The 25,479-nt window shown below is 35.6% G+C and overlaps 1 protein-coding gene across 1 annotated transcript; it reads right to left on the minus strand.

The window, feature by feature from the left end:
- Nucleotides 1-903: 903 nt before the first annotated feature.
- On the minus strand, nucleotides 904-3,836 carry LOC105454562 (collagen alpha-1(XV) chain-like). The gene is made up of 3 exons (XM_011697238.1): nucleotides 3,558-3,836; nucleotides 2,123-2,402; nucleotides 904-938 (listed from the first exon to the last, which is right to left on the minus strand). The coding sequence occupies exons 1-3, from the start codon at nucleotides 3,834-3,836 to the stop codon at nucleotides 904-906; spliced, it is 594 nt and encodes a 197-aa protein (XP_011695540.1).
- Between the last annotated feature and the right edge of the window lie 21,643 nt (nucleotides 3,837-25,479).

The following is a 25,479-nucleotide window of genomic DNA, read 5'->3' on the forward strand; positions in this document are numbered from 1 at the left end:
CGTGGAAAGGAAAAAAAATAATAATAAATAAATAAAGTAATGCAATGGCGTAAAGTATATTATTTTGATTTGTGTCATGATCCGATCACAAATTGCTGTTCACGACGTATGGCGAGCGGCGAAAATCTTTCGATTTTCATTGCGCGCGATGTCTCGCGAGCCACTTGAGTGTTCTCTGAGAGAGCAATAGTGGAAATCGAGACAACAGATCTGTAACGTCAATATATAGGATTTCGATGAGGTATTTCGTATCCATTCCACTTCTTCTTCTTCTAGAACCTACCGCCCGTTATCCGATGGCACTTTCCACGTCTCGTACTATCCTCTCTTTTAGCTCTTACCTTTTACTTATTTTATCAGGGGGGGGATACTGGATACGGTATTAAATTCTTAAAAGACGGAACAGCACGGATTTACTTCCACGATTCGCCGCTCTTAATCCCGGACGGCATACGGCCGTCCATTTTATTTTGAAGTTTATGACTGGCCCTCTTAATGCGACGAAACTCGTGAAACAGTAATGCACTTAATAGTATAAGAAAATTCGATACGCGAGTTTCCGCGGAACGAATCATTCTCGTCTCGATGCGAGGTTAAAGTATGTCGACGGCGCGAAAGAAAACGTGAATTATATATATTCGAATTATCTACCCTCTCTTGAGATATACATATCTTTGAATAAGAAGGAGTCACCGGAATACGAAAGAGAATTTGCGGTAAACGCGAGTAAGGGAAGCGGGGGGGCAAATAGTGACGAATCTTTTCCTCTCTCCCTTACAAACTAATTTCAAGATATAATTTTTCACTAAAAGAGTATTTTTCACTTCCAAAAACTTAATTAGAGTTTCCATAAGACATGAATATGTGCTAGATTTTCATAAAAACTGAAATCTACATTTGTTACTATTTGCTCCAACCTATGGGTAAATAATGACACTCTATGGAACAATTACAAAATACATAATTCTTAACTCCTAATCGATCTTTCTTTTGACATTTTGATTAGATAAAGTAATTTATAATAATTTTTATTCTCTGCCATATGTAAATTTTTATTTATTAATAAATAATAGTAGTAACATTATTTGCTAGTATTTCTTATTGAAAATTACATTGTTGTGGATCTTGCTTTGTAACTAATCTCATATTATCTCAAATGAATTAGAAAAATGAATTAGAATTAGAAAAATCCTATTCAAATGAATTAGAATTAGAAAAATCCTATTCAAATATTAAAAGAGCTTTTTGACATTATTTATCCAACTAAAAATTGTCATTATATTTGTCCCAGGAGCTATTTTTTCTTTTAAAACTTTACTGAGAGAAACAAAATTAATATACAAGCATAAGAATTATATTAAAATATAGGAAAAAGGTACCGTATGACATTGAATAGATCTCATTCAACGATTCAGCAATTAAGAAAATATAACTTTAAATATCAAAAAGAGATCCAGATTTTACCTTATTTCACGAATGCAAAATTTTAAACTTCTCCGCTAGCTAATTGGCTTTTGATATTTATAACTTTTTTAGAAGATGATTAGATGCTTAAGAACTGCTTTTCTATTAAAGAGAAGTGGCAAAATAGACGCAGGAAAGAGGAGAAATTTAAAGTGACACTATTTGCCCCCCATTCCCTTACGTCTTCCAATACGTTTTTTTAACGAATCCGCGGACGAAGGCGGATCAATTTGCCCGACGACGTGTTTCAAACGAGACGAAAATGATATAGTTCAGGAAACACACGTGGTGGCTTCACGAAACGAAACCTTTCACGCTTGTCGCTCGCTACCCGCGAGCCTTTCGCGAATTCGCGTGCGCGTTGCCTGTTTCGTGTCGGCCCTCCCTTCGGAGTCGCCGAAAAGGGACCTGCATCTCGATATCCCACGCGAGCCTGTTTATTCGCGCTACTTCGTTACGCGTACTCGGCCGCGGCAGAGCGGGACTATGTCGATTTCCATGGAAAACACATATCCCCGTGCCGCCAACAAGCGCCACTCGTTTCGTTTCGTTTCGTTGCGCCACGCACGAACGCTCGCGGCGTTCATTTTTTTTTTACGGTCTTTTTTTTCGAGGGGGAGAAAAAAAACGAAACGGGCGAAGGGCGTGCACACGGTACTCACGTCGTATCGCTCCTGGATGTGCGGTCCGGCTTGCGCGATGTACAGCGTGCTGGCGGTATCGAATACTAATTCCTGGGGGATCCTGGTGACCCTCTGCCGGGCCATCTCGTGGCAATTGAGATAGAAGGTGACGTCGCTCGTGGAAACCTTAATGACGATCTTCGACCATTTCTTCGTGAGCTTCGGCACGGTGAACTTCGCCACCTCCTCCGAATGCGAATGCTCGTCCGAATTCGTGTAGACCAACGAGACATTCTGGTTCGAGCCAGGTCCGTCCTATACGAGCACGAACGAAAAAAAAAACCAGTCAAGCTTCCTGAATCTATGTTTAACATTTTGCATTCTAATTGTAATTGTTCAAATACACACGCTCGCATCAGTTTAATATTAATTAATTATTGATAAATACAACTTTGTACATACAACTTTGTACATACAACTGTCACACAATATTGCGTATTAATAAAACTTGCTAAGAATGATACGAATTATGGAATCGCGTGAAGTAAATTATTGAAAGAAAACTATTGGGAACAAACTGAAAACTTCAAAGAAAACTTCAAAAGTTGTATACTCTGCTCTCATCGCAATTTCATGTATTGGGCAATAGTGACACTATCTAAAAATTGAATTACGAAACATTTTCTAGCATTATCGAAATTTTCTAGATGTTTTTAAAATATTCTCAAATTTTCACTTTAGTATTCAAAATATTTTATTACATTAAAAAAAATAATATAAATGATTATAATTTAAATAATAATAGAGAAGAAGCAATTTCAAGATTAATAATTAAAGGTGTCGAAAAATAAAAAAATAACCTTCGTTAAAAGCCATGATTAAAAAGTCTTCACGTTTGTTTCTCTTTTCTTCATTTTTAGAACATTTTAAATGAATCATGGTTTTAATTATGAAAAGAAAGTAAGAAACATGTAATGGTTTGCGGAGTAAGAATGAAAGGAAAAATTATATTACGGAAAAATGACGAATTTATATATCGTCGACTGCGTAAAATTGCTCTTATTTCATTTGAACGATATTCATTCATCTAGTCATGAGACGAGCAGTGTCATAAGAATATCACGTAGCTACTTTGATAAAGCGCGTTTAAAGAGCTAGTAATCACCGAGCTGTTAAAGCGGATTCCTCCATGATTTAATATGACGTCATATTTCACGCTCGTCCCCTCATTTCCGCAAGACATTTGCTCCTCAATCTTACACGCCATTATATTTTCCCTGGCATCGCGCCTCGCTGATTCAGCAGGACCCGGCCGCAATCGATAAAACCGCGTAACACTTTCGACAGAGATCTCGAAAGGGCTCGCGACATAATTTGTTACATATCGCCATCTGCCTCGATCAGGTTGCTGATAGCAAAAGTTGAGAGATTCAAAAGAGGTCAAGAGATATTATTACGCGCGCGGCTTACCGAAATTCTAATGCCCAATTGGACGACGGTTTCGAAGGGATTGAGAACGGCGAAGAGGTAGCTCGTTCGGAAGGAGGTCGGCTTGAACGTGGCCACCAGGGTGAACTCGGCCGGCAACTTCTCCGGGAGGTACAGCCTGTACGGCTGCTTCACCTCGGACCCGGGCCGAAAGCCGAACGCCGGGAACCCGTCCACGCCGTCGTCCATGTAAAGGTTATTATCTTCGGTCATCGATGACACCGATGCCTCCATCAAATCGTACACCACTTCTGAAAACATGAATGTCAATAGTTCCTATTAAATTGCGTTTAATCGCGGCCGAAATTTGCGCGCGACCGTTAAATGTTGACAGTTTGAACAACTAATTAACCTAACGATATTAAATTATCATAATGATATTAAATTGAAATACTGTATAGATTGATAGGTAATCAAGGTTATTATTTGAGGGCAAATTCTGAATAAATTAATGTGTGCGTAAATTAATGTTAGAATTATTGGCGCGTCATTTGGTTCGTGAAACTATTATTAATGTATTGGAATGAAAAACATTGCGCATTTAGCCTTAAGAAAAAGATTTTTCTCAAGGCTAACAAACATGGGTACATTATAATAGGAGAAAATTGGGAATGAATTTTTTTATATTTCTTAAATCACGGGTTTCTTGATGTCATGTCATTGTATCTTTTTATACCAATAAAAATCGTGGATTCTTCCAGGAAGATTATAAAAGAATCATTTGTAAAAACTGTACAGTTTGACCTATTTCTATTAAATAATTTTAAATATTATTACAGTTTGAGTAATTTGGATAAAAATTATTATTATTATGTGTAACACGTTTTTAGAGAAAACGCGTTTAATAATGCATCGCTCCTCATACATATTTTAGCGCGATCTTTTAACAGGAATCCAATGAGAATAATTAGTAAAATTGTTGAAAATGGAACGTTTTGCGAAAAAGAGACTTTCCGCGTGCATCTCCGCGAAAAGTACAGAGGAGTAGGTCGGAGCGAATGTAGAAACTTTAATTAATTTTTCGCGCGCTGGTTTGCGCGAGAGATTTATACGTGATGTTCTGATAAGATTATTTCTCAAGTAGAAAAATTATTTAACGACTAATGCACTAAGTTCATCGATTGTGCAAAATCGTGACGCGCCGAAAAATCGACTAATTGTAAAACATATTAAAAGATAAATTGGAATATATTAAGTTACAAACGTTTTCGTTTCGTATTCGTTGACAAACATGAATAAAATCGTCAAAAAGATCTTTATGATTCATGAAATATTTGTATAATATTTATATCTCGTGTAGAGATATAAATATTATATAATATTATATTATTTGCATTCACAGAATAAGAACTTTATATTTTACGTACGAAATTTTTTTAATACTATTAATTATTATTGTTATTATAGCAAATAAAAAAGCATACAGCGTAGTTTCAGCACTACGAACCGTGACATTATATTCGTGTGTGTGTAACTCGTGCACAGCGTGATTAAGATCATAATTCTTTAATGTACGACAACACCATTTTGCGCGCCATACGTCATGCTCCGATCCGTGACATCCGATACACCACGTGATATTCCACGGCTGAAAGCTCGATAACCGATATTTATTGTCGGAGACATGAGTCGGCGCAGTAAATCGCCTTAAAAATCCTTTCGGCGCCCAGACGTCGACAAACTGGGAGAAAAAGATGGTTGCAATTATCGTTAATTTTACTCTAATGTATACTATAGTAATGTATTTTCGATTGCCAATTAATTATAAATTTGGTACGATTATAAATATAATTACTAACATTATGGCAGTAAGAACTATAGAAATGGAACCCTAACCATATTTATTTTATTGAGCAATTATAGTCACAAAATACTTTCTTCTTATTGTCAGTGCATGATTGACTATCCAGAATTTAATATTAACGGAACCAAATAATTATTTATTTTGAATATTGAAAAGCACTGTTTGTTAATGCTTTTAATACTTAATATAAATAATTGCTTGACTCTTCTATAGTATTAAATTTCTATAAGAGTAATCATTGATAAAAGACGCTTCTTGTTGCATTAACAAATCAAATTTCGCATCAATATTATTAGCGTCATAGACAAACTAAAATAGTTCAGCGAAAACTAAAATATATTTTTGCTTCGATAAGTGTAAAGCCGTTCATAAAAATCATGTTGTCAATTACAGAGAACAAAATTTTCTTTCTGTATTTTATGTATACATCGGTAAGAATAATCTTTCATCGAAAAAAGGAAAATAAGATATTGAGACGTCTGAATTGAGAACGTATATTTCGAAATAGTATTCTGTTGGGACTAATAAAACACCGTCTACATCTCGCTTCGTATTTCCTTCTCGCACATATTCTCCTATCACAAGCAGCTGCTCTAATAACAAAATTCACCGGGCAATCTAAAAATGTTCGATGAAAATACAGGTAACGGCGTGTCGGCGAGCGGTGTAAGTTAAATTATCGCCATGCCCGAAGTAATTTCCAAATTGCATTTGTGACCGCGCTATATTCTCTCGCGTAACGTATTCTACCTCGAATGTACTCCGGCCACAAAAGCTTCAGTGAGTGGCCCGACGAATTTTGGTTCTCGCTTATTCGGCTTGCCTCTCCGCCGACTGCATTTTTCGCGGCCCCGAATGGAGTAGTTTTTCATGTGCGAAAGTAAATTAATTTGTTATTCGAGCAAACACCAAATATAAAATTAAGCGCGCGCATTTCCCCGAGTACGCGTGTACTCTGATTTGGGAGAATACGCGAGAATTAATGTTACATATTTATCCGATCTTTTCGTTTAATAACGCGCGCGCGAAAGCACTTTTTAAATTTATTTAACAAATGAAAGTGCCGACATAAAAAATGTATTAACGTTTATTAACGATAAATTTTGTATAAATTTCACGCGAGAATATTCCGTCGCACTTTTCTGATTATCTCTGGTCATTTGTTCCTTCAATTTTCTTATTTTTCGAGACAAAACTTAAGAGTCAATTTCGAGATTGCTTCAACCGTAGCTACAGAAAGAGATGTTGGTATAGGTATTTCAACGCTACTTAGGTAATTCCTATATATACGTGCGTGTATAAGGTCTAGAGGAAACTTCCATTGTTTCTTTTTAATTTTGAAGTAAATATTCTTCACAACGGATTTCTTATTATTTTTCGATTTTCAAGACAGATTTTCGCGTGCCTATTTAAATACGTTTTCTGCAACAGCAGCAGGAAAGATTTCAATGCTTGATAGATTGCAGCGTGGGATCGAGATGCGTGGTGATTCGAACGCCGGCATAGGCGTCGACCATGCGACACCTCCTGCACGGGTATACCCTCCTGACGCGGATCTCTATTTTGTGCCGAAATTGCGATAGGCCCGAGTCATTTTAAAGTCCAAACTAGAAGCGGCGTATGTGCAAATTGAAGGAAAAAAAGAGACGCGGACAGTAATTGAAGCGCCGCGAGATTTAATGACCGGACGAGCATTTCGAGCGTGCACTTATTCTTCACGCGTTTTCAGTTAATCGCTGTGCTCGACGTGTGTATTTCACGCGGGAATCGGCTTATAATAAGACAATGTAATTTCAATTGTATTGAATTTATATCGAAATTAATTTCAACATTTAATTAATAATTTTCTTGTTAATTTTGAAAAAAATTAATCTTCACGTGGTTCTCTCTCTCTCCCTCTCTCTCCCCCCTCTCTCTCTTCACATGCATTTCCGCCAGACTCATTGTACACAAGAGATTTATTATCGAGTAGCTTCGGCTGTTATCACGTTTCAGAAATTATAGATGAGATCTTGCGGCGATATCTACGTTTTATAATAACCGTAAATTAATAGCAGCTATCATGCCTTCGTCACGTGATAAATGCTCGATATTTTTTCGCGTAAAATAATAAATTATCGTTTTTCGCAAAACTATGAACAGCGGCGTATCGACGGTATGGATCGAAAATGGGCTTTATCGCTTATCGATTTGCGCGATTGCATTCCGCTTCAATAAATTAGAGCTCGCGTCATTCCATCCCCCCTCCATCCTCCCTCCCCTTGATGAGAGGTACTCTAAATACACGTTTCAGCGCGAAAGTAGTTTTGAATTTTCTAGAAGCTCGAACAATATGCATGAAGCGACGCGCGGCACGTTATCCGCGCCATACCTTGTCCGGACGGTAATTAGGTAATAAACTCGACGTTCGCGGTTATTAAGCGCTCGAAAAAAATTATAATAAATTATTGTAATAACGGCGTCCATAATGCACGATTTCGCGCGCGAGTCCGTAATATCCCCTCCCCCTTCCCCGCGTGCGCTCCTTCTTCGTATTCCGCGCAAATCCATTTGCATAAATCCGTATGCCAATTCGCCCTGTCAGCTCGTTACAACTTTCCCGGTGGCGCATACAAGAATCCATGAATCACGCAAATCGAACAAACGGTGAGCGCTTTCAGTACGAGTCGGGATGCAAATGTCTTCTTTAAACTATCGACGTGAGCGTGAAAACTGTTTTCTTCTCTCGGTTTCCCCGCGCGTTTCCACACGCTGCGAGATACGCTATACCTGTTTTTGTCGCAGTGTTCGTCGTAGAGTTATGGATTGTAGATTATTATGTATAGATTTGTTATGTAAATTCCTACATCCCTCTATTCGATTTCGTGTATTGCGTGGAATTTGCACGAATCTGTCTGGCATTAGTGATGTTTAACGATTACACGTTACAAAGATAACCATGAAAGGAATACAAATGTTATTTAATCCTTTCGTTCTCACTGTAGCATAATATGTAGCCATATGACCACATATTATGAAATATGAAATAAAGTGATATTGCGGTTTATATCTCACAAAATATACTAACTCCTTATAGTCTTATACTAATTATTTATAGTTTATAAAGACTTTCTACACTTGTATAGATAACATGTATTTTGATATGTACTTAAAATCTTCGTGATAACATAGAGTATTATCTAATCTTTCATTTATTGCCTTTACAATACAATGATAAAAGTTATCACAATTACCATAAGATCGTGCAGAATTATCAATTTCTTAAAATATTTTAAGTAGATTTGCCAAAGGTAAAGAGAAAATTTTTACTATGTATAATGCAATGCAAATTGTTATACATACTTGCAATAAAAATAATTGTGTAAAAATCCTTAAACAAAGTACCAAAATGTTTTCAAAATATCAGAATATTTTTATAAATCGCTTATTTGTTGTACGCAATATACTAAAAAATACGAACAATATTTTTTGTAGCGGTTAAATAATTCTGGGATTGGTCGTCATACACATATATCATTTAATTTGTATCTTTAAAACTCAATACACGAAATAATAATCGGTTATATTTTTAATTTTAATATTTACATAGCGAAGAAATTTTCTTTAAATCATAACTGTAGCTCATAGCGAATAACATTTATACAGTCGTCTTTATATAAAAATTTATAAGAAGTAATCATGTTAGTATAACAATTTCATTATCACGTTGTTATATCTTCAAGTGGAGTACACGTATAGACGTCATTTTCTTTATTGAGTCAGTAAGTCCGATCGTTTCTGTGAGAACGAAACGAGAGAACAGTGGCTCCCAGGAGACGTTGTTCTTGCGTTCCGACAAGTTTCCCGATCTACCTCCAGAGACTGCGCTTTTCCTCGATCTCTCGACGATATTATGATTTTTGCGAACAATTTATTGACGCGTAATTTATTGACGGCTCATCATTTTATTGCATCGCGCATTTTAATTCATGAGAAACATTGAATTGCTACCTCAATGAGATAACATCGTCCGTCACATTTTTGAAATCGATTCAAATTGACTAAAATGAATTTACCGAGCAAAGTTTATGTGCACAAGGTATATATAAATACGTGGATCGTTTAATTTCAAAAATATGTATTTTTTTTGTAGAAAATATAAATTTTATAATTACGATATCAAATTAGCAATTTTAATTGATAATTGAAGATCGAAAAAAAGTAAAACAAATTGTCAAGTAAAGTTTTCTTATAATAAAATTGAAATAAATTCCATACCGCCATTCGACAGCATTGGAATCGAAATATTTTTTAATTACGTTTTATACGTTTTATATTTGATATAGCTGGTATAATATCTGCTCAATGATGTTTGTTATTGATGCCAGTTATCAGTGATATTATTGGCACGTGGAAGCAATTAATACGTTGCAGTTACAACGTGTAATATCCGTCTACATATACATATACATAAGCTGTATGTATCAAAATATAATAAATCATGGTAGCTTTTCGAATCTATATTTTGTAATTGCGGGATGAAAAGTCATAACTAGTTAAAATTTTACATCGTAATAAAAAGGAATATTGATTTAATAAAGTCATGTCAGAAAATTAAAAAAAATACAAAACGGATTCATACGTGCAGAAAGCAAAATCAGTAAAACAACGAAGATAATAATACAAAATTCACAAAAAAAATTTTTTTTATCTGAATTTTTGCATCTATTTTTCTCTTTTGCACAAATACAATTATGTACATATACGGCACAATTCCCTAAGCAAATATTCGCGATTTTATTTAAAGCCTTGAATAAAATAGCTTTCTGCCACAGTAGTTTTAAATACAATAGCCCGGCATAGTACGTATAAGCCAGAAAGTTAAAAGATCTGCGAGCTTCCTCTTTTTTTTTACGTCTTTCATATTAAAATCTCTAAGTCGCTGGCATCAGAAAATTTCGCGAGAAACAATGGCGCGGACGCGGCGCGCGGTGAAGACAAAAAGAAGTTCTTTTTCCATCAAAAGTTCGAGTAGCCGGGTAGCGGAGCAAGAAAATGCGGCTTCGTTAAAAGCAAGAATGCTCTGTCTTGCGCTGTTTGTTGTTATATCGGGAACTGCCGGCAAGTACCGGTCCGCTATGCGAGTGACATTGTATTTTTAAGTCTTATAAGCTTCTGTTTATTGTGCATGAAAAATATACGCCGAAATGATTGCGCCCGGGCTCCAATGTTTACTCTAACGGAGAACGTGGAATAAAAACATTTCTCTCTCCCAGACTAGTGCATATACGCGACATATTCACGAAATCGTACCACTGAAATGCGTTTGTTTTCGAACAATTATCACGACCACGCAGACAAAAATATTTTCTATTAAAGTACGTGAGAGAGAGAGAGAGAGAGCGAAACAATATTTTTCTTTTTTTTCTCTCTCTCGCAGCGTCCAGGTCCTCCGCGGCGACGATCTCATTAAATTGTCTAATTGTAATATTTACTGTGTCATATTCGTTTCCTATTATTATACGTAACTTAATAACACGCGCGAGTAATGCGAAATATATTTCCGAAATTGCTGACGTAAATGCGATTGCCGAAATTAATTCGGTAAAATAAATCCAGAGGACAATTATCGCGCACGTAAAATGCATGCACAGAAAACCCACTTTGTCATAATCAATAGACGCAATCGGCTATTACGTAATATATTAACTTTAAATTTGACAATTTGATATTTATATTCTAGATTTTACCTTAGATTTTTAGCTCGCAGTCAGTGTTCGAGTATAAAATTGTCGCGACATGAAGAAAATGCATCTTCCCTTCTTCGCGAATATTTCGTAATTACATTTGCGAATCCCGACGTTTCATTGCAGTCCCGTGATATCAATTAGTGGAGTATCATTAGCGATTACGATGAGATACGGACTGCCGGAGTCCCGAGCGCCCGCCTCGGCGCAGCCATCCCTCGGCGACCGGTAAATCCTCCCTCTGGAAATCGTTCGCGTCGCGATGCAAACTCGTTTCCGGCGCATTATTTCCCACGTAAATTCTACGGCCGGGGCGGTAGGAAGAAGTTAAACGACGAAACAAACAGCGCCGCTTAGAAGTTGGTAACCCGACGCCGAGGGAAGAAGAAGTTGCGGGAGAGGGTGCGGGAAAGCGAAATCAGATTACAAAAGATTGCGGCGAAGAGTGCCCTCCCTCCCTCCCTTCCATCCTCCCGATTCCCACTCCACCCTGCGCCCGCATCGCCTGCCGACGGTGAAACAAACCTCGGGCGATGGGCAAAGAGCTGGCTGAAAGCTAAGAGGAGAGATCGAGGAGGAGGAAAAACAGGTGCAACCGCTGCTCGCGGGTAAATCGAGTTTCGAGCGAATTTTCCTCGGGGTCTCGTCCGCGAATTTCAGCGGTCGCGCGCCTCGACGTTGTAACGTCCGAACCACTCGAAAGTAGTAATCGAACGTTTTTGTCAGACGCCGCCGGTTCAAGTGCCGGCCGGCAGATGGCGCCAGGGTGGCCGTCCGACCAGCCTGGCTCGTTACGGTCGCTATCTACTTTATTGCTCAGCGCATTTTTTTTTACCGATTCCTTGGAAACTTTTTGCCTCTGGCACGAGCTCGCCTCTTAGTTCCCATCGCATCCGCTGCTGTCTCGGTCCATTGCGGCGATTCTTAAATCAATCCGTGTTTTCAAAACGCCTCCAATTCCATTTCTATATAAATTTTCTTTATATAGAAATTATTCTGTTACTAAAGAATAAATTCCTATAAAGTTCGTGTCAGACTACGTAATGGAGATTGAGAAATGCAAATTGAAGATTATAGAATTCGACGAATCAGATAATTTTAATTTCATTCCGTTTCGTCCTGATTCAATTAAATTCTAATCTCTAATTCGCAATCCTCTCGATCTTCAGTGCGTCGTCCGGTACGGGCTTAAAAGCAATGAAAGAAGGAGAATTGTAGATCTGCAGCGCGGTCGCTAATTCTGGAAGACGCGAAATTCAATTGTACGCCTACAAAGGGGCACTTTCCCCGATTATTCAATGATTCTCAGAATCTTGATATAAGAACGGCAATTTAATGTCATTCGCAAGACTATTCCTAGAACAAACGGTACTCCCTCCTTCTCTTTTTCTTCTCATCTCACCCTATACTTACAAACATCCGACCGACGACATAACCGTGACGCAACGAGTTGTAAATTTAAATCGACAGTAACTTCTTCCCGTCAGAAATATAAGTATATCAAGCACGCTGAATCGGAAATACTGGAATACCAGTAGTAACGAAGTAGGTACGCCCGTCTGACTCGTTACGCCTTCCACCTACTTCGTCCACCGTTGTGACTTACGCGCGGAGCGAACGCGGTCGTCGATCGTTCCACTTTTTCTTCTTTCGTCTGGTTTCCGGGCTTTACGCGCGGTTAGTTTCTCTTCTCTGCAGCAGTTCTTCGTCGCTCGTTGCGGCGAAGAACGGCACCGATACGATTTCCCGCATCGCGAGAAATTATCTCGAGGACGCTCGATCAAAGGCAAAATATCGTGGTATATAAAATACGTTGAAGTAGCGAGAGAATGTGTTTTAGTTTGTCGTATACTTGACAGATTTTGTTTATTTCTATACTTAGAAAAAACGTTTCACGAACATTACAACATGTTACAAAATGTTTCTCACGACATTTAATAAATTTTCAAGCCAAGATTAGGCCAAATCCAGAAACTTCGTAAATCAATTTAGACTACTTTTTTTATTGAAATACAAAGAATCGTAAATTATCGTTTATAGGCATCTGAAATTGTTCTTTCGGAAATGTCAGTATTTCGCACAGAGAAAAATATTTCTTTATATACAGTATTTCTATTTATTTGGCTTAAATTTATTGAAACAAATAACTTCAAATGGAACTTTATTTTATTGAATACAATTTTTTTAGTTTTGCTTACATAGAACTATATATATATTGCTTGGTAGAAAAAAACACGATTGTTGGAAACAATTTTTCCGAAATTTGTTAAATCTAAAAAATTGTTTTTCTCTGTGTGGAAATTTCAAGTTGCGCAATGTGCTTATGCTGGATTATCCACCGGCAATGCTCAAATTGTTTTATATACGATATTATCCTTTTTCTAAAATACGTCAATCTACTTATATACCGGATTAATAGGATAAACTTTTCATCTTATTACACTGTTCGTTGCTATCGTCGGGTTGAAATGACGATGTTGATGTCGGTGGGTCTTACATCCCTCGACTGACGTAGTTTTATTTGCCGTGAAAGTTAGGCTAATTGTTCCGAGGAAAGTCGACGGGGATGAGCAGCTACGCCGTCACCGAGACGGCTAATTGCAGAACGCGTCAATTTAACGCACTTCAGAATCAAAGCACATGCGGGCTCCGTGTATCTCGGCGACAATCGAGTACAACTTGGCGAAGGTAAAGTGACAAGCCCGAATTCGGGTAACTGAAAACGGGCGGGTAATAGTTGGGATAGTTGCAATGATACACAGACAGCAGGAGAGACGGAGGCACTGTGGACTTTAATGAGTATTCGCTGTCTTTGCGTTTGTACTCGACAGTTTTAGGGTATTCCGAAAATTTAATCAATCACTAATTAAAATAACGCTTATCCTCATGTAGTTTTTGCCGGTTTTTGCTCGAGATAAAATTGAAATTACTGAGCAACACTGAATATTTTAATAAGATAAATTGACAAGTAAATTATCAGTTGCTTAATTCTCCTTAATTAAAAAAATTTCTATTAAAGAGAATCTATTAGAGATTCTCTCTATTTGAAGATAACGATTATTTTGGAAATAATACAATTCCTATTTTTTTGAAAATAATATAAAAAATAAAGACGATGAGAAAAAGAAAAGGGGATTAAAAATAAGAGAGTATGTAAGTATATTATTAAAACGTCAAGAGTTTTATAACAATTTTTAAAATACGGGAAAGTAAGGAATAACACCGGATAGACTTCATGCTCCCGTTACCTTTTGTTTCTGAGTGTGTGTGTGTGTGTGTGTGTGTGGATAAAAGTGGAGTTTATTGAAGTCCTCGAAGGGCATGAGGACCATTGTGTGTAATTTTCCTCAAAGTACCGGATAAAATCCAACTTTCAAGCCGACTTTTGTCATTTTCATTTACCGTAATGAACAAAGACCGGTGAAAAACAGAGACGTAAAATCGCGAATTTCGTACCCTATCATCCTTTATCTGAACTCTGTAAAATTTTCCGGATGGCGTGCGCCAGATATTAATTGAAACTTCGTAATTGGAGGACCTCTCCTTAATGATCGAAGTCGTACGAAGCACGTTCGAGTAATACTTCGTCTTTTCGCTTCCGTGTTCCTACGGCGAGAAAATGAAAAGAGCGCTGGTCTCTATTGAGAAAAAAAATGATAAATCAATCATTTATTGCCTTCAAATATCGCATTTCGCAATGTCGATAAATGTCATAAATCTCAAAGAAACATTGAAGATCAGTCGTCAGATATATATAATAAAAAATATATCGCATCAATAACCTAATTGTGAATATAAGCAGTCTATAATAAAGTTATTATAAAATATGATCGAATTTATAGTGTACGTTGAGACGGGAATATCATATTTCTCATAAATTTCTTACATGAGAAACATTATGCATTAAAAGCAAAATGCGAATTCTTTTATGTAACGTCTTATAATATCAATTTTCTCATATTTTCCGCCAATATTACACTCGTTACTATTTATTTTTATGATATTTATTATATACTGTGTCTCGTATTATGTATTGTATTGTTTTGGAAAAGCGAAATAAAGAAACAAGTTGTTGAAGAACCAATATTTGCGCCACCGTCATCATGTGTCGAAGAATCCTGTTTTTAGATCCCAAGGGGCTTTGCGATTTGAAAATATATCCGAAAACAAAGGATCATGCGATCAATGTTTTATCTTAAACAATAATCTCATTTCTCTTTTATTTCGCTTTCATCCTGTCTTTCCTATGATCTTCAGAAGCTGCCAAACAAAGATAAAAGCAGAAATCGATTCTCTTCTTCATACGTTTGTTCGATCTTTATGAATGCGATGTAATTGACATGACGAGATTGAATGCTATTTAATTAATTATTTATTTATTTATTTATTTATCCTTGTTACGGTCTTTTTAAACAAAATAAATGATAAATGCAACAAATTTCGTGGCTAGTTTAGCGTAACATTGCTACAAATGAAATGAGATTTTCAAAATGAATAAGAATCTTTGGAATATCGAGCAATATCCGGGTATATGAATATCCACATATGAAAGAATCGAAGAACGGGAGAAGGCACCGTTTTCTGATTTCTCTCTCTCTCTCTCTCTCTCTCTCTCTCCCTCTCTCCCTCTCTCTCTCTCTCTCTTTCTCTCTCTCTCTCTCTCCCTGTGTTTTCTATTCTGAAATTTCTTTTGATGTCACTTTATATAGATATATAAGGTAGCTTGGAAAAATTGACCTAGGCTTTTCTCTCATGCTGAAGCTCTTAGATGAGATTTAATCAGAAAACTTTGGACGATGGGACACTTTTCTTCTTCTTTAGTCTCCATTGTTCGACTTTCGTCAAAGTGCTTCTTCGTATTTTATCTTGTACCCGCTTAGTTCAGCTAGGAATCTTTTTGCGCGGAAAGAACTCTCGCTATGGGATTAGATGTCCTTTCGTCAGATTTATCTCGTTTAAAAGATTAATTTATCTCTGTCTTTCTCTCTTTCTCTCTCTCTCTCTTTCTCTCCCTCGCTCTCTCTCGATATATCGTTAAACCAAGAAGAAAATGTCATTTTATCTAAATTTATAAAAGTTTGTATTTTATGCTCAAAATTTTTTAGCAATACCCTTCGCGTATATTATTATATAGTTTTATATTACTAAATCAAGTTTTAAAATATTTTAAAACATTCACTTTATATTATAATATAAAATAAGTCTTTTTTAAATTGTTTTGTGTTTCGATCTATTCTTTACTTTTAAAATATTGCAAGTGTTTCAAAAATCTTTTACATTTATGCCTGTCTTTATATTAAAATTTTTATATTGTCGATTGATCCGCTGCATTTACGAGAGACTTTTCAAGAAGCAACTGCTTGCCATTTTAAATTCATGTGCGTCTACAGCGAAATAATAACAGTATTATCTTCTAACTTTATCGTAAATCAGGTGATTTCGAATAGCGAGGGTGCGTAAATCGGGGAAGGAAGGTGAGAGAACCGTCATATATTTTCGTTTTACAAGACGGCCCTTTGTACGTGCCACTCAGGAAACGCATGACACACGCGATGAAAACGAAGGCAATAGCTTTCCATGGAGTCTTTGTCGTATAATATATAAAAGATTGAATGTGAAATAATAGAAACGTAACCAGAATTAATTGCAAGTGTAAATATTTAACTGCGATGTTTATATATAAATTTGACAAAATTTAATAGAAATTTGTACAGCGTATTTCTATATAACAATTCACACACGTTACATAATGGACAAAACAAATACAATGCGGAAATGTTTTACAAATTACTAAACTAATTTATTCATGGAAAAGAAAAATATTACGCGCTTTCAAACAATTTGTTTTTATCAGTAAAAATAATAAATAATATAGAATTTTACTAAAACTAGATTACATTACGACAGGATTGTCTCTTATTTTTTGTATTATTTATTTTATATTCATTTGTATATATTTAAAACGAAAATTTTAATTATATCACGATATAATTGCGCGCAATTAATTGCGATTCAAATTAACAGACGTACGCACGTAGAAGACTTATCTTTTCGCTCTTAGATGGCAGGTAAACGGCTCGTTCAACGAGAATCACTCGACGACGATCGAGCGCGTTGCTGTGCCGGGCTTTTCAACACGAGAGTGCTCCTTTCAAGGGGGAAAGCGAAAAAGAGGGCGAACAGGTGCGGCACTTGAATGAAAGGCGTTAATTGGCGAAGGAGTTCGTCTTCTCTCTCGCACCGTTTGCTAAAGCGAAACCAGCCGCCACTCTTAATAAGCTTGCGCCTTGCTCTCAGTTTCCTGGATCCCGTCCGCTGTACGATGTAATGATGGTCCGTGTGATGTTCGGCTTCTCTCAGTTCAATGACGGATAATAAACAGGCCGGCAGTCAAATCGGGCACAAGGGGTTTATTTGTAAGAAGTAAATGATTCTCCCGTTTCGCTGAAACAACTCTCTTTTTTTCGCGTGTACGGCGTTTTCTACACACATATCTCTTGAGACGAGAATAGATTATTCGTAAAAATGATCAGAAGGAAGAAATTTAATGTATGAACGCACCATCTTCCGCACCAATTAACCAAAATACATTTTGTGCGAAATACAAATATAACCGAAAAGAAATGTGATAAATTAAAAAAAATATATTTACAATTCCAAATCACGAACTCTCTAAAAATGAATCAAATCATCACTGATTGTCAGTGTATATCATTTTCCAGTGACATACTTAGAACTAAGGCTGTTACTTTTTGCTCACTTTCGAATATTCGAAAGAATTCGAAGCTTCGACGTTAACTTCGACCTTTCGAAGTTTAAGATCCCTTCGAAGCTTCGAAGTTTAAAATTAACTTCAAAGCTTCGAAGTTTCAAAGTTTTGAAAAATACATTAAAAATTTGAATTTTCTTAATTAAATTGTTTTATTGATCATTATCTTTCTTTATTTGCACATGTATCCAGTTTAAGTATTAATTTGTAACATTTCAAGTTATACTTTCAAATTTTTTAGAAATAATTTCGTATATATATTAATTCTTTTTATTTACAATATTTGTAAATTTTCTGAATAAATTTATCATTTGCATGAATGTATTTTTTGAAATTGCGAAACTTCGAAGCCTCGAAAGAATTCAAAGATTTTAATGCCGAAGCTTCGAATTTTCGAAGCTGTGAAGTTCGAATGTCAAAGCCTCCAAAGCAAATCACCAGCTCTATTTAGAACTATGATAAACAGTGGCTATTTCAATGTTGTGTCAGCGATAATATACTAATTTAAACAGTGAATTGAAATTCATTATCTTTCAGTGATATTCACCGTTTGAATTAATATATTATCACTGAAGCAACACTGAAATAGTCACTGTTTATCACAGTTCTAAGTATATCACTGGAAAATTATATATACTGATAATAATGATTTCACTGATTTACTTTTAGAAAGAAGATATAAAAAATTAAAGAATATAAACTTTTAGAATTTTAACTCAATTACAACACTGCATAATTTTTGCATTTCTATCAATTTCATTAATAAATCTTGAGAAGATAGTACAAGTAGTTTTATTTATGTTTCTCTTCATTCTTGACTTGTTCTTAAAGGCCTATATTTAACAAAACGTATTCAGAGCTCGGTTCATTAAAGTTCCCGTGGCGCTTGACGATATCTCGGCACAAAAGATGTAGATAAGAGTCGCATTGTTTATTATAAATAGCTTAAGGGCAAGTCTGAGTGCTAGTCTCGACATGGTACTTCTCGTATTGTCTTCTGGGACCAGCCTCGAGATATTATGGAGTATTGCTTTCTTCAAAGAGCTTCGCACTAGTGAGCTTCTTTGAAAAATTCATTAATTCGTACAATACATATTCAAGCTCAATCATATATGCATATTATCACTTTAATTGCATATTCATTGGATATTTATATAAGCGTTGTATTATACTGAGATTTTTCAATATACATATTTTGCAAGCATAATATAATATAAATGGAGTAGGAAACACGTTTCAGAATTGCATTCATGATGTTCTAAATAACTGAAATGACAAGATCCTTTTTTGTGGGTAAATATTATTCTATAAAACGTTAAATAATTAACGGTAATGGATCGCCGCGTGATATTTATTATCGTGATATAAGACCAATATTTCATTTGTCGCATGACAAATTTTTCAAGTGTATTGTTTGGCTACAAGAGGATTTCTAAAAACTCGAAAACTGCTCTGTCCTGCAGCCAAAACATGAAAAATTTGCACAAAATATTAATCTTATTGTTAGGCATGCTCCGTATATACAAAGTCGTTACTATAGATATGATAAGTATAAACCATTCCAATAAAACTACTACTATCAATTTAGAAAGAGCGAATTAGCGTATCGTCCTCTTTGATAACATATTCAATTTGTTGACTCGTTTCGTCTCCGAGTCAACGCTAGCTGTAAAAGAAAAACTAAACTATGCGAGAAACGAAGCTAAAAAGAACAGACCATCGACTCGGAGTCGGGTTGAGTCAACAAATCGAATATGCTATTTCTTTCAAATATGAGAGACAATGATACAAGATTAAAGATAGATGCTGATACGTTTGAACTGCATATATCGTGCATTCTTTTGAAGAGAGCACAGATGTTAGGATCAGAAGATTGAGTATGTGCAGTCTATATATTATATTTATACGTCTATGGTTGTAATAATACCGTATAATAATCGTACGTTGACACTCGAGTGAACAAGTAATGATGCGAATCGTGTTGCTGCATTAAGGCTGGACATTAAGGCACAGATTTTTGCATAAACGCTTTATAACACATAAAGGCATAATGGAATCAATCAATCAGAGGCCTTTATTTCATACTCTGATTGGTTGATTCTCTTATGCTTTACGTCTTATGCGTTAAGCCGGTTCTACATTAGTTGCAAGCCGATCGCAAGCTTGTTGCGACAGCCAATTTGAAGCTTGCATTTTGAAATCAATGCTTCGGATTGTTGCAACAAGCTTGCGATCGGCTTGCAACTAATGTAGAACCGGCTTTACGCAGCAAAACGTTCATGCAAAAGTCTGCGCTCCGACCCTTTTGAAACGCGATCGCGATAAGTACTACAGGTAATCTTAAACGCGATTATTCCACTAATACATATCGACTTGCAATTGTGAATGATTATTAATTCGTGATTTACTAACTTTCACGATTAATGCAAGTGGAATCAAAGCAACAGGTATTTATTGAAGCAATTTTTAGCACGATTTACCCATATGAAGTAGGAATTGGAACGATGGAGCGAACACAACTATGAATTATCGTTTCACTGTGCGATATTTGCGGGCTACGTTTAATTTCTGTAACGATACTTGCATTCGGATCGTATTTTCCGTTGCGTTTTTCACTCTCCGATGTAAGTATAATTAATCCAATAATATTGGATTAATGCAGTATACGAATCGTCAAATCAAGTCTACAAAACAAAGATCACAATATTTAATAGCTAATTTATCAAAATTATTTTGAAAAATAAGCAATAAACTATTAATTTGATTTTATTTATACAAAACGTTATATATTTCATAGAAAGAACAATTCGGCTGGCATACCGCCTTGACATTTGTTATGCGGTGTAATGTTGGCTACGTTCAGCAAACAAAGCAGTTGGGCGAGTAGTTCAGTGATTCTTTGATTAGTTCTTGCCTGTGGTTTTTCACTAACAATAAGTTAATTAACCGTGTGTAAGTGTAGAAGTTATAGATACATATAAGTGTAGAAATTAAATAAAAAATCACTGAGCGCTCACTGGACTGCTGACGCAGCCAGCGTTTCGTAAAGGCGTTGAGTGTTGAAAACCAATCCATCAAAGCGAATCAGTTCGCCGGTTGGGTTACAGATTATGATTTAGACACGTGTCTATTTTTCAATCTGTAACCGATGAACTTCTTCACTCTGATTAGTTGGTTTCCAACAGTCAACCGTAATTCCAACCATAATCTTAATTGCAATCGCGATCCCGTAATCTATAGTGTGACTACGCCTTAAGATATTCAAAATGACTGTGGCGATACTCAGGCAAACAGCAGACAAGTCGTGCGAGTAGTTTTATGCATCTTTCAACACGATAATTCAATCCGTATTTGCATTATCATAAGTTTAGGCATAATGGCAAAGTTTGAATTTTCATAAGTTTGGAGAGTCTCCGCGTTCGGCACAGCAACCAGGATCACGCGTCGATCATGCAAAATCCACGCATCGTCGAACCTTCTATGATCGGCGCAAATCAGCGAATCACCGCTCGCGCGTGTCAATTTCACGCTGTCATGCACTTCCTCGTAGCACGGCAGATTCAGTGTCTCGCTAATTATTTGCCGGTTGATCAACAAAGTTAATGAGGTGAGTCGGAGTCGTCGAGCCGATTTAAGCAGTGCGGTCTTAATTTAATCGTGTATCTTTAGCAAATTGTATCGCGCGGGTCACGCCTGGTGCCGAAACGGACACAAATTATTCCGAGTGTTACGAGATTCTTGTTCCAATTCCGCGACAGCACGTGTCTCGCGCTCCGTGCTTTGTTACCTACTTCGCCATTTTGACTCTCCAAACCACGCTTAGAGCATTATCTTTCTCGCGCGTCCGCGATCGCGATCTAGTCGTTGCACTTTTCCGTTTTCCGCGTCAAGATTTCCGTCGCGTCTGGAGTCGAAGCCGGTTCGACCCAGATTTCCGGTCGCACGTTGTGCAGCAGCGAGAGATCAGCTGCAAGCAAGCAAGATTTCCGTTCGCTCCCCTTCTCTTTTCCTTGTCAACCGTCCGCCCGAATCTAATAATTGTGTACTAAATTATTGAATAAAATGATTTTTGCAATGTCCAAATCCAGTGTCACCATCGTTCACTGACAAACTCCAGGCTCTATTTCCGGTTCTCATCTCGAGAGTAAACTCGTTACCGCGCCGCTACAATTATTTATTAAGATAAGCAAGAATGGGAGAAAAACTTTCACTTGTGAAATTTGTTCATCAAATCAAAATCATATAATTATTTTTAAATATCTACTCGAAGAACGAGTACAAAAACCGCAGCGTACAATTATTACTTTTTACTAAAATACTGAGTTTTTTTTTGAAGCGTTGATTTAACTTGAATCCCATATTTGTGTGTTGCAGTATCAATGCAGTTAACGTGATCGACAATTTCACTGTTGTGCATCGTTCGGTGAGTGATAAAACATTTAATTTACATTGAAGTAATGGATTTATGAAAAAAGTTGTATGCGATGTATATGCATGTATGTGCATGTATAAGCATTTCTAAAACATGCATTGACTTAACATCAATATGAAAGTATATATCATAGATCCATTGCTTTAAATTTTAAAAAGGATAGAATAGAATAGAGAGAATATTTAATTCTAGATCACTCATATCGTATTATCGAACATGCGATGTGAGTACGCACAGATTTTATGAGAGAGAAATTAACTTGTATCGATGTATTAATTATTTGGTGATATGTTTTGACATTTTATTTGTGACATATCATGAGAATATAATATATTATAATATAATTTGATATTTGAGCAATATTATAATAATATTAGAATGAACCAGAATCAAGAAAAAATAAAATTAATTTGACTATAAAAAATAAACGGAAGATACAAGAACTGTAATGGTCAAATTGGATAAAAGTTACAGTAAAATAGTTGCATAGTGTTTTTTTGTCGCAAATTTATGAGACTGCACGCGATTTCCTACGGTTTCCTAATAAGATCATATTTGTCTTGTATCTCAGATGATCGTAGGTTGGTAGATAGGTAGACGATTTCGTTGGATTAGTCAGCACGTGGGGTTCGTCATGGATCGGTCGTATTCGCGGTTGTAATTAGTCCATGCGGTAGGGATACTCATGGCCGTAATTAGTCGGTGCACTTTGTAGGAATACGAGAAGGTAGGAATACGCATAGGATTACATTATCGTAATTCGAGTAGGTAGGACACTATCATATAATTTGAATAGGGTAGAATATTAAATCGTAGAATTACTACAATATTTAGTAATTAAAAAGCTAAGAATATGATTATAACATACACTGAATTGTAATGTAAGAATACTGGCAAAATTGAAAGTAAGGAGACTTAACGCCTAAATTAAATTTATTCTTTAGAATGCATATTATATAAGACGAAATTCGATGAATTACGCTTTGGCGGATATCCATTTTTAAAGACTTCTTATCTGAAAAAATATACGCATGTGTAACTTTAAAAATTTAGCAATTTTTATTTTACTACGAAAAATCGTTAATAATTTTAAGAAAATATTTAGTTCAATTTTTCGCATAGGACATTATAATAACATTGTTTTAAAAATTATTAATTTGTAAAAGATTTAATAAGCTAATTATCCAATGTTATTTTTTCACCTACGAAATCTGAAGTCGCGTTTTCGATATAAATGTTGAATTCGATGTATGGATTTATCTCTTTGATTAATCCATATACTCTGCGTATATATTCATGTAAATATTCACGAAACGGAAAAAATTTTATTTTGTTTTCGCAAATTTTGCGTTGCGTTGCATATTCATTAAATGCATCCTTTAAATATGTTTCGTAATAAATATTTGTTGAAGGCCGCGTTTATGTATTATTGAATATAATTATTATTTCGAAGTGGTCTTATCACTATTCTTCGCGTTGGGTGAATGGTACGTGTTTGCACCGATGGGAAGATCGTAACGATCTTCATCGCGGAGAGCTTTTTCTCGTCGGTTCTCGTGGGATTCATCCGCGATGCTTAAGCTTGGTACCCCGTTGAAAACTAGTCCTCGTTGCAGAGCTGGAATTAAACCTTAAAGGTTTAATTCCGAGGTTTTTCTCGGCGGTTTCCGGAAGCAGCGGTTTCGTTAATGAGCCAACGACGACTACTATACATTTTTTTGTTAATATTCTTCCTTCTTATTGTACTAATACCGGCATCAAAGTTATTTTAATGATAATAAGATGTAGTAATAAATTGAGTACGAATAGAATTATTATTTATAGATAAATTAACATTTTTAAGTATATCTTTGAATTATAATTAACCTGCCTATATTTGACGATATAAAACGTGGTTCAAAATGAGTGTAACTTATTGTTTAATTTTGGATTTCTTTTTAAGAAGTCAATTTTAGTTGCTGCGTATTTTGTTCACATATCAAAATAAAAATAAGTTTGTAAGTTTAGATTTTAGATTATTCTATAATAAATCACATGCATATAAAATAAAGTATAACATGCTCTATGCCTATTTTGAATCTTTATTAATTTATGAAAATTGTTTATGATTTTATATTTTTTAAGTATTTTAATTGCAAAACCTAAGAATGTTTAAAAATTTCGAGACAAGTCGGATGGGTATTAATATAATTGTTTAAATATTTCGTGGAAATGAAAAAATTGATAAATTTTATGCTTAATAAGGAATATTTTAAATATTTTATTGTTATCGATTTGGACTTGCCCCAAGCAGTTAATATCCGAAGAATATCTGTACTCGCTCATACTAATAATAAGGATGCCTATATTTAATTATTTTGAATATTCGTTCGGGTCTTATTTTTGTAGTCACTTTACCACCAAAAATTCATTCTACCTATATATTTTTTAATAAAATGAAAAGTTTCTTAATAATCGAAAAATATATTTTTCTCGTGCGATTTTTGCTCATATGAATTAAAATTATAATAAATATTGATTAAATTATTCGGGAATTGCATAAAATTTTCATTCATTACAAAGATTAAAAAATTATGATTATCGTTGACTCGCAGTCCCAAATGACCGTTATCAGGAGCAGTCTGGAAGATCTGGAAGATCTGGAATTCCCTCCTGTAGCGGAGTTCTTAGCATTCGACGAATCGCGTAACTTTTCGTCGCGGATCCCGTCGTGATTGATCCCGTGAGACTTGACATAAGCAGAATATATTAAGTTTCCACTCTACCTTTCTCTACCGAGGATCGTTCTTTTTTATGTCAGATAGAACCTGCGTATTATCTAACGAAGAGATGTTGGATCTGGCCAAATATCCTGAGCCAATTATCTTGCATTAAATATTAAGATAACGCCGTTATCATTTCTCGTGGATTAACAAATTTTTTAAATTATAACGTAAAGTAGGTATTTGTCCGATTTGTGCAAGACTACACCCTGACGAAAAAGTCTGGTAATAACTACCAAATATATTTTGTTTAACGTATTGGTGCAATATGTGGTAAATATTATCAAACATAATAATATAGTAACTAGCCGTTTGATAATAATTATTGATATACTATAACTAAATATTATTGATATTTGCAAAAGTAAAATTAGCAATTAGTTAGTTCTGATTACATTAACCGAATATTTG

The sequence above is a fragment of the Wasmannia auropunctata genome, unplaced genomic scaffold (assembly GCF_000956235.1).
Source record: "Wasmannia auropunctata unplaced genomic scaffold, wasmannia.A_1.0 LD335983.1, whole genome shotgun sequence".
In the NCBI taxonomy this organism is placed as follows: domain Eukaryota; kingdom Metazoa; phylum Arthropoda; class Insecta; order Hymenoptera; family Formicidae; genus Wasmannia; species Wasmannia auropunctata.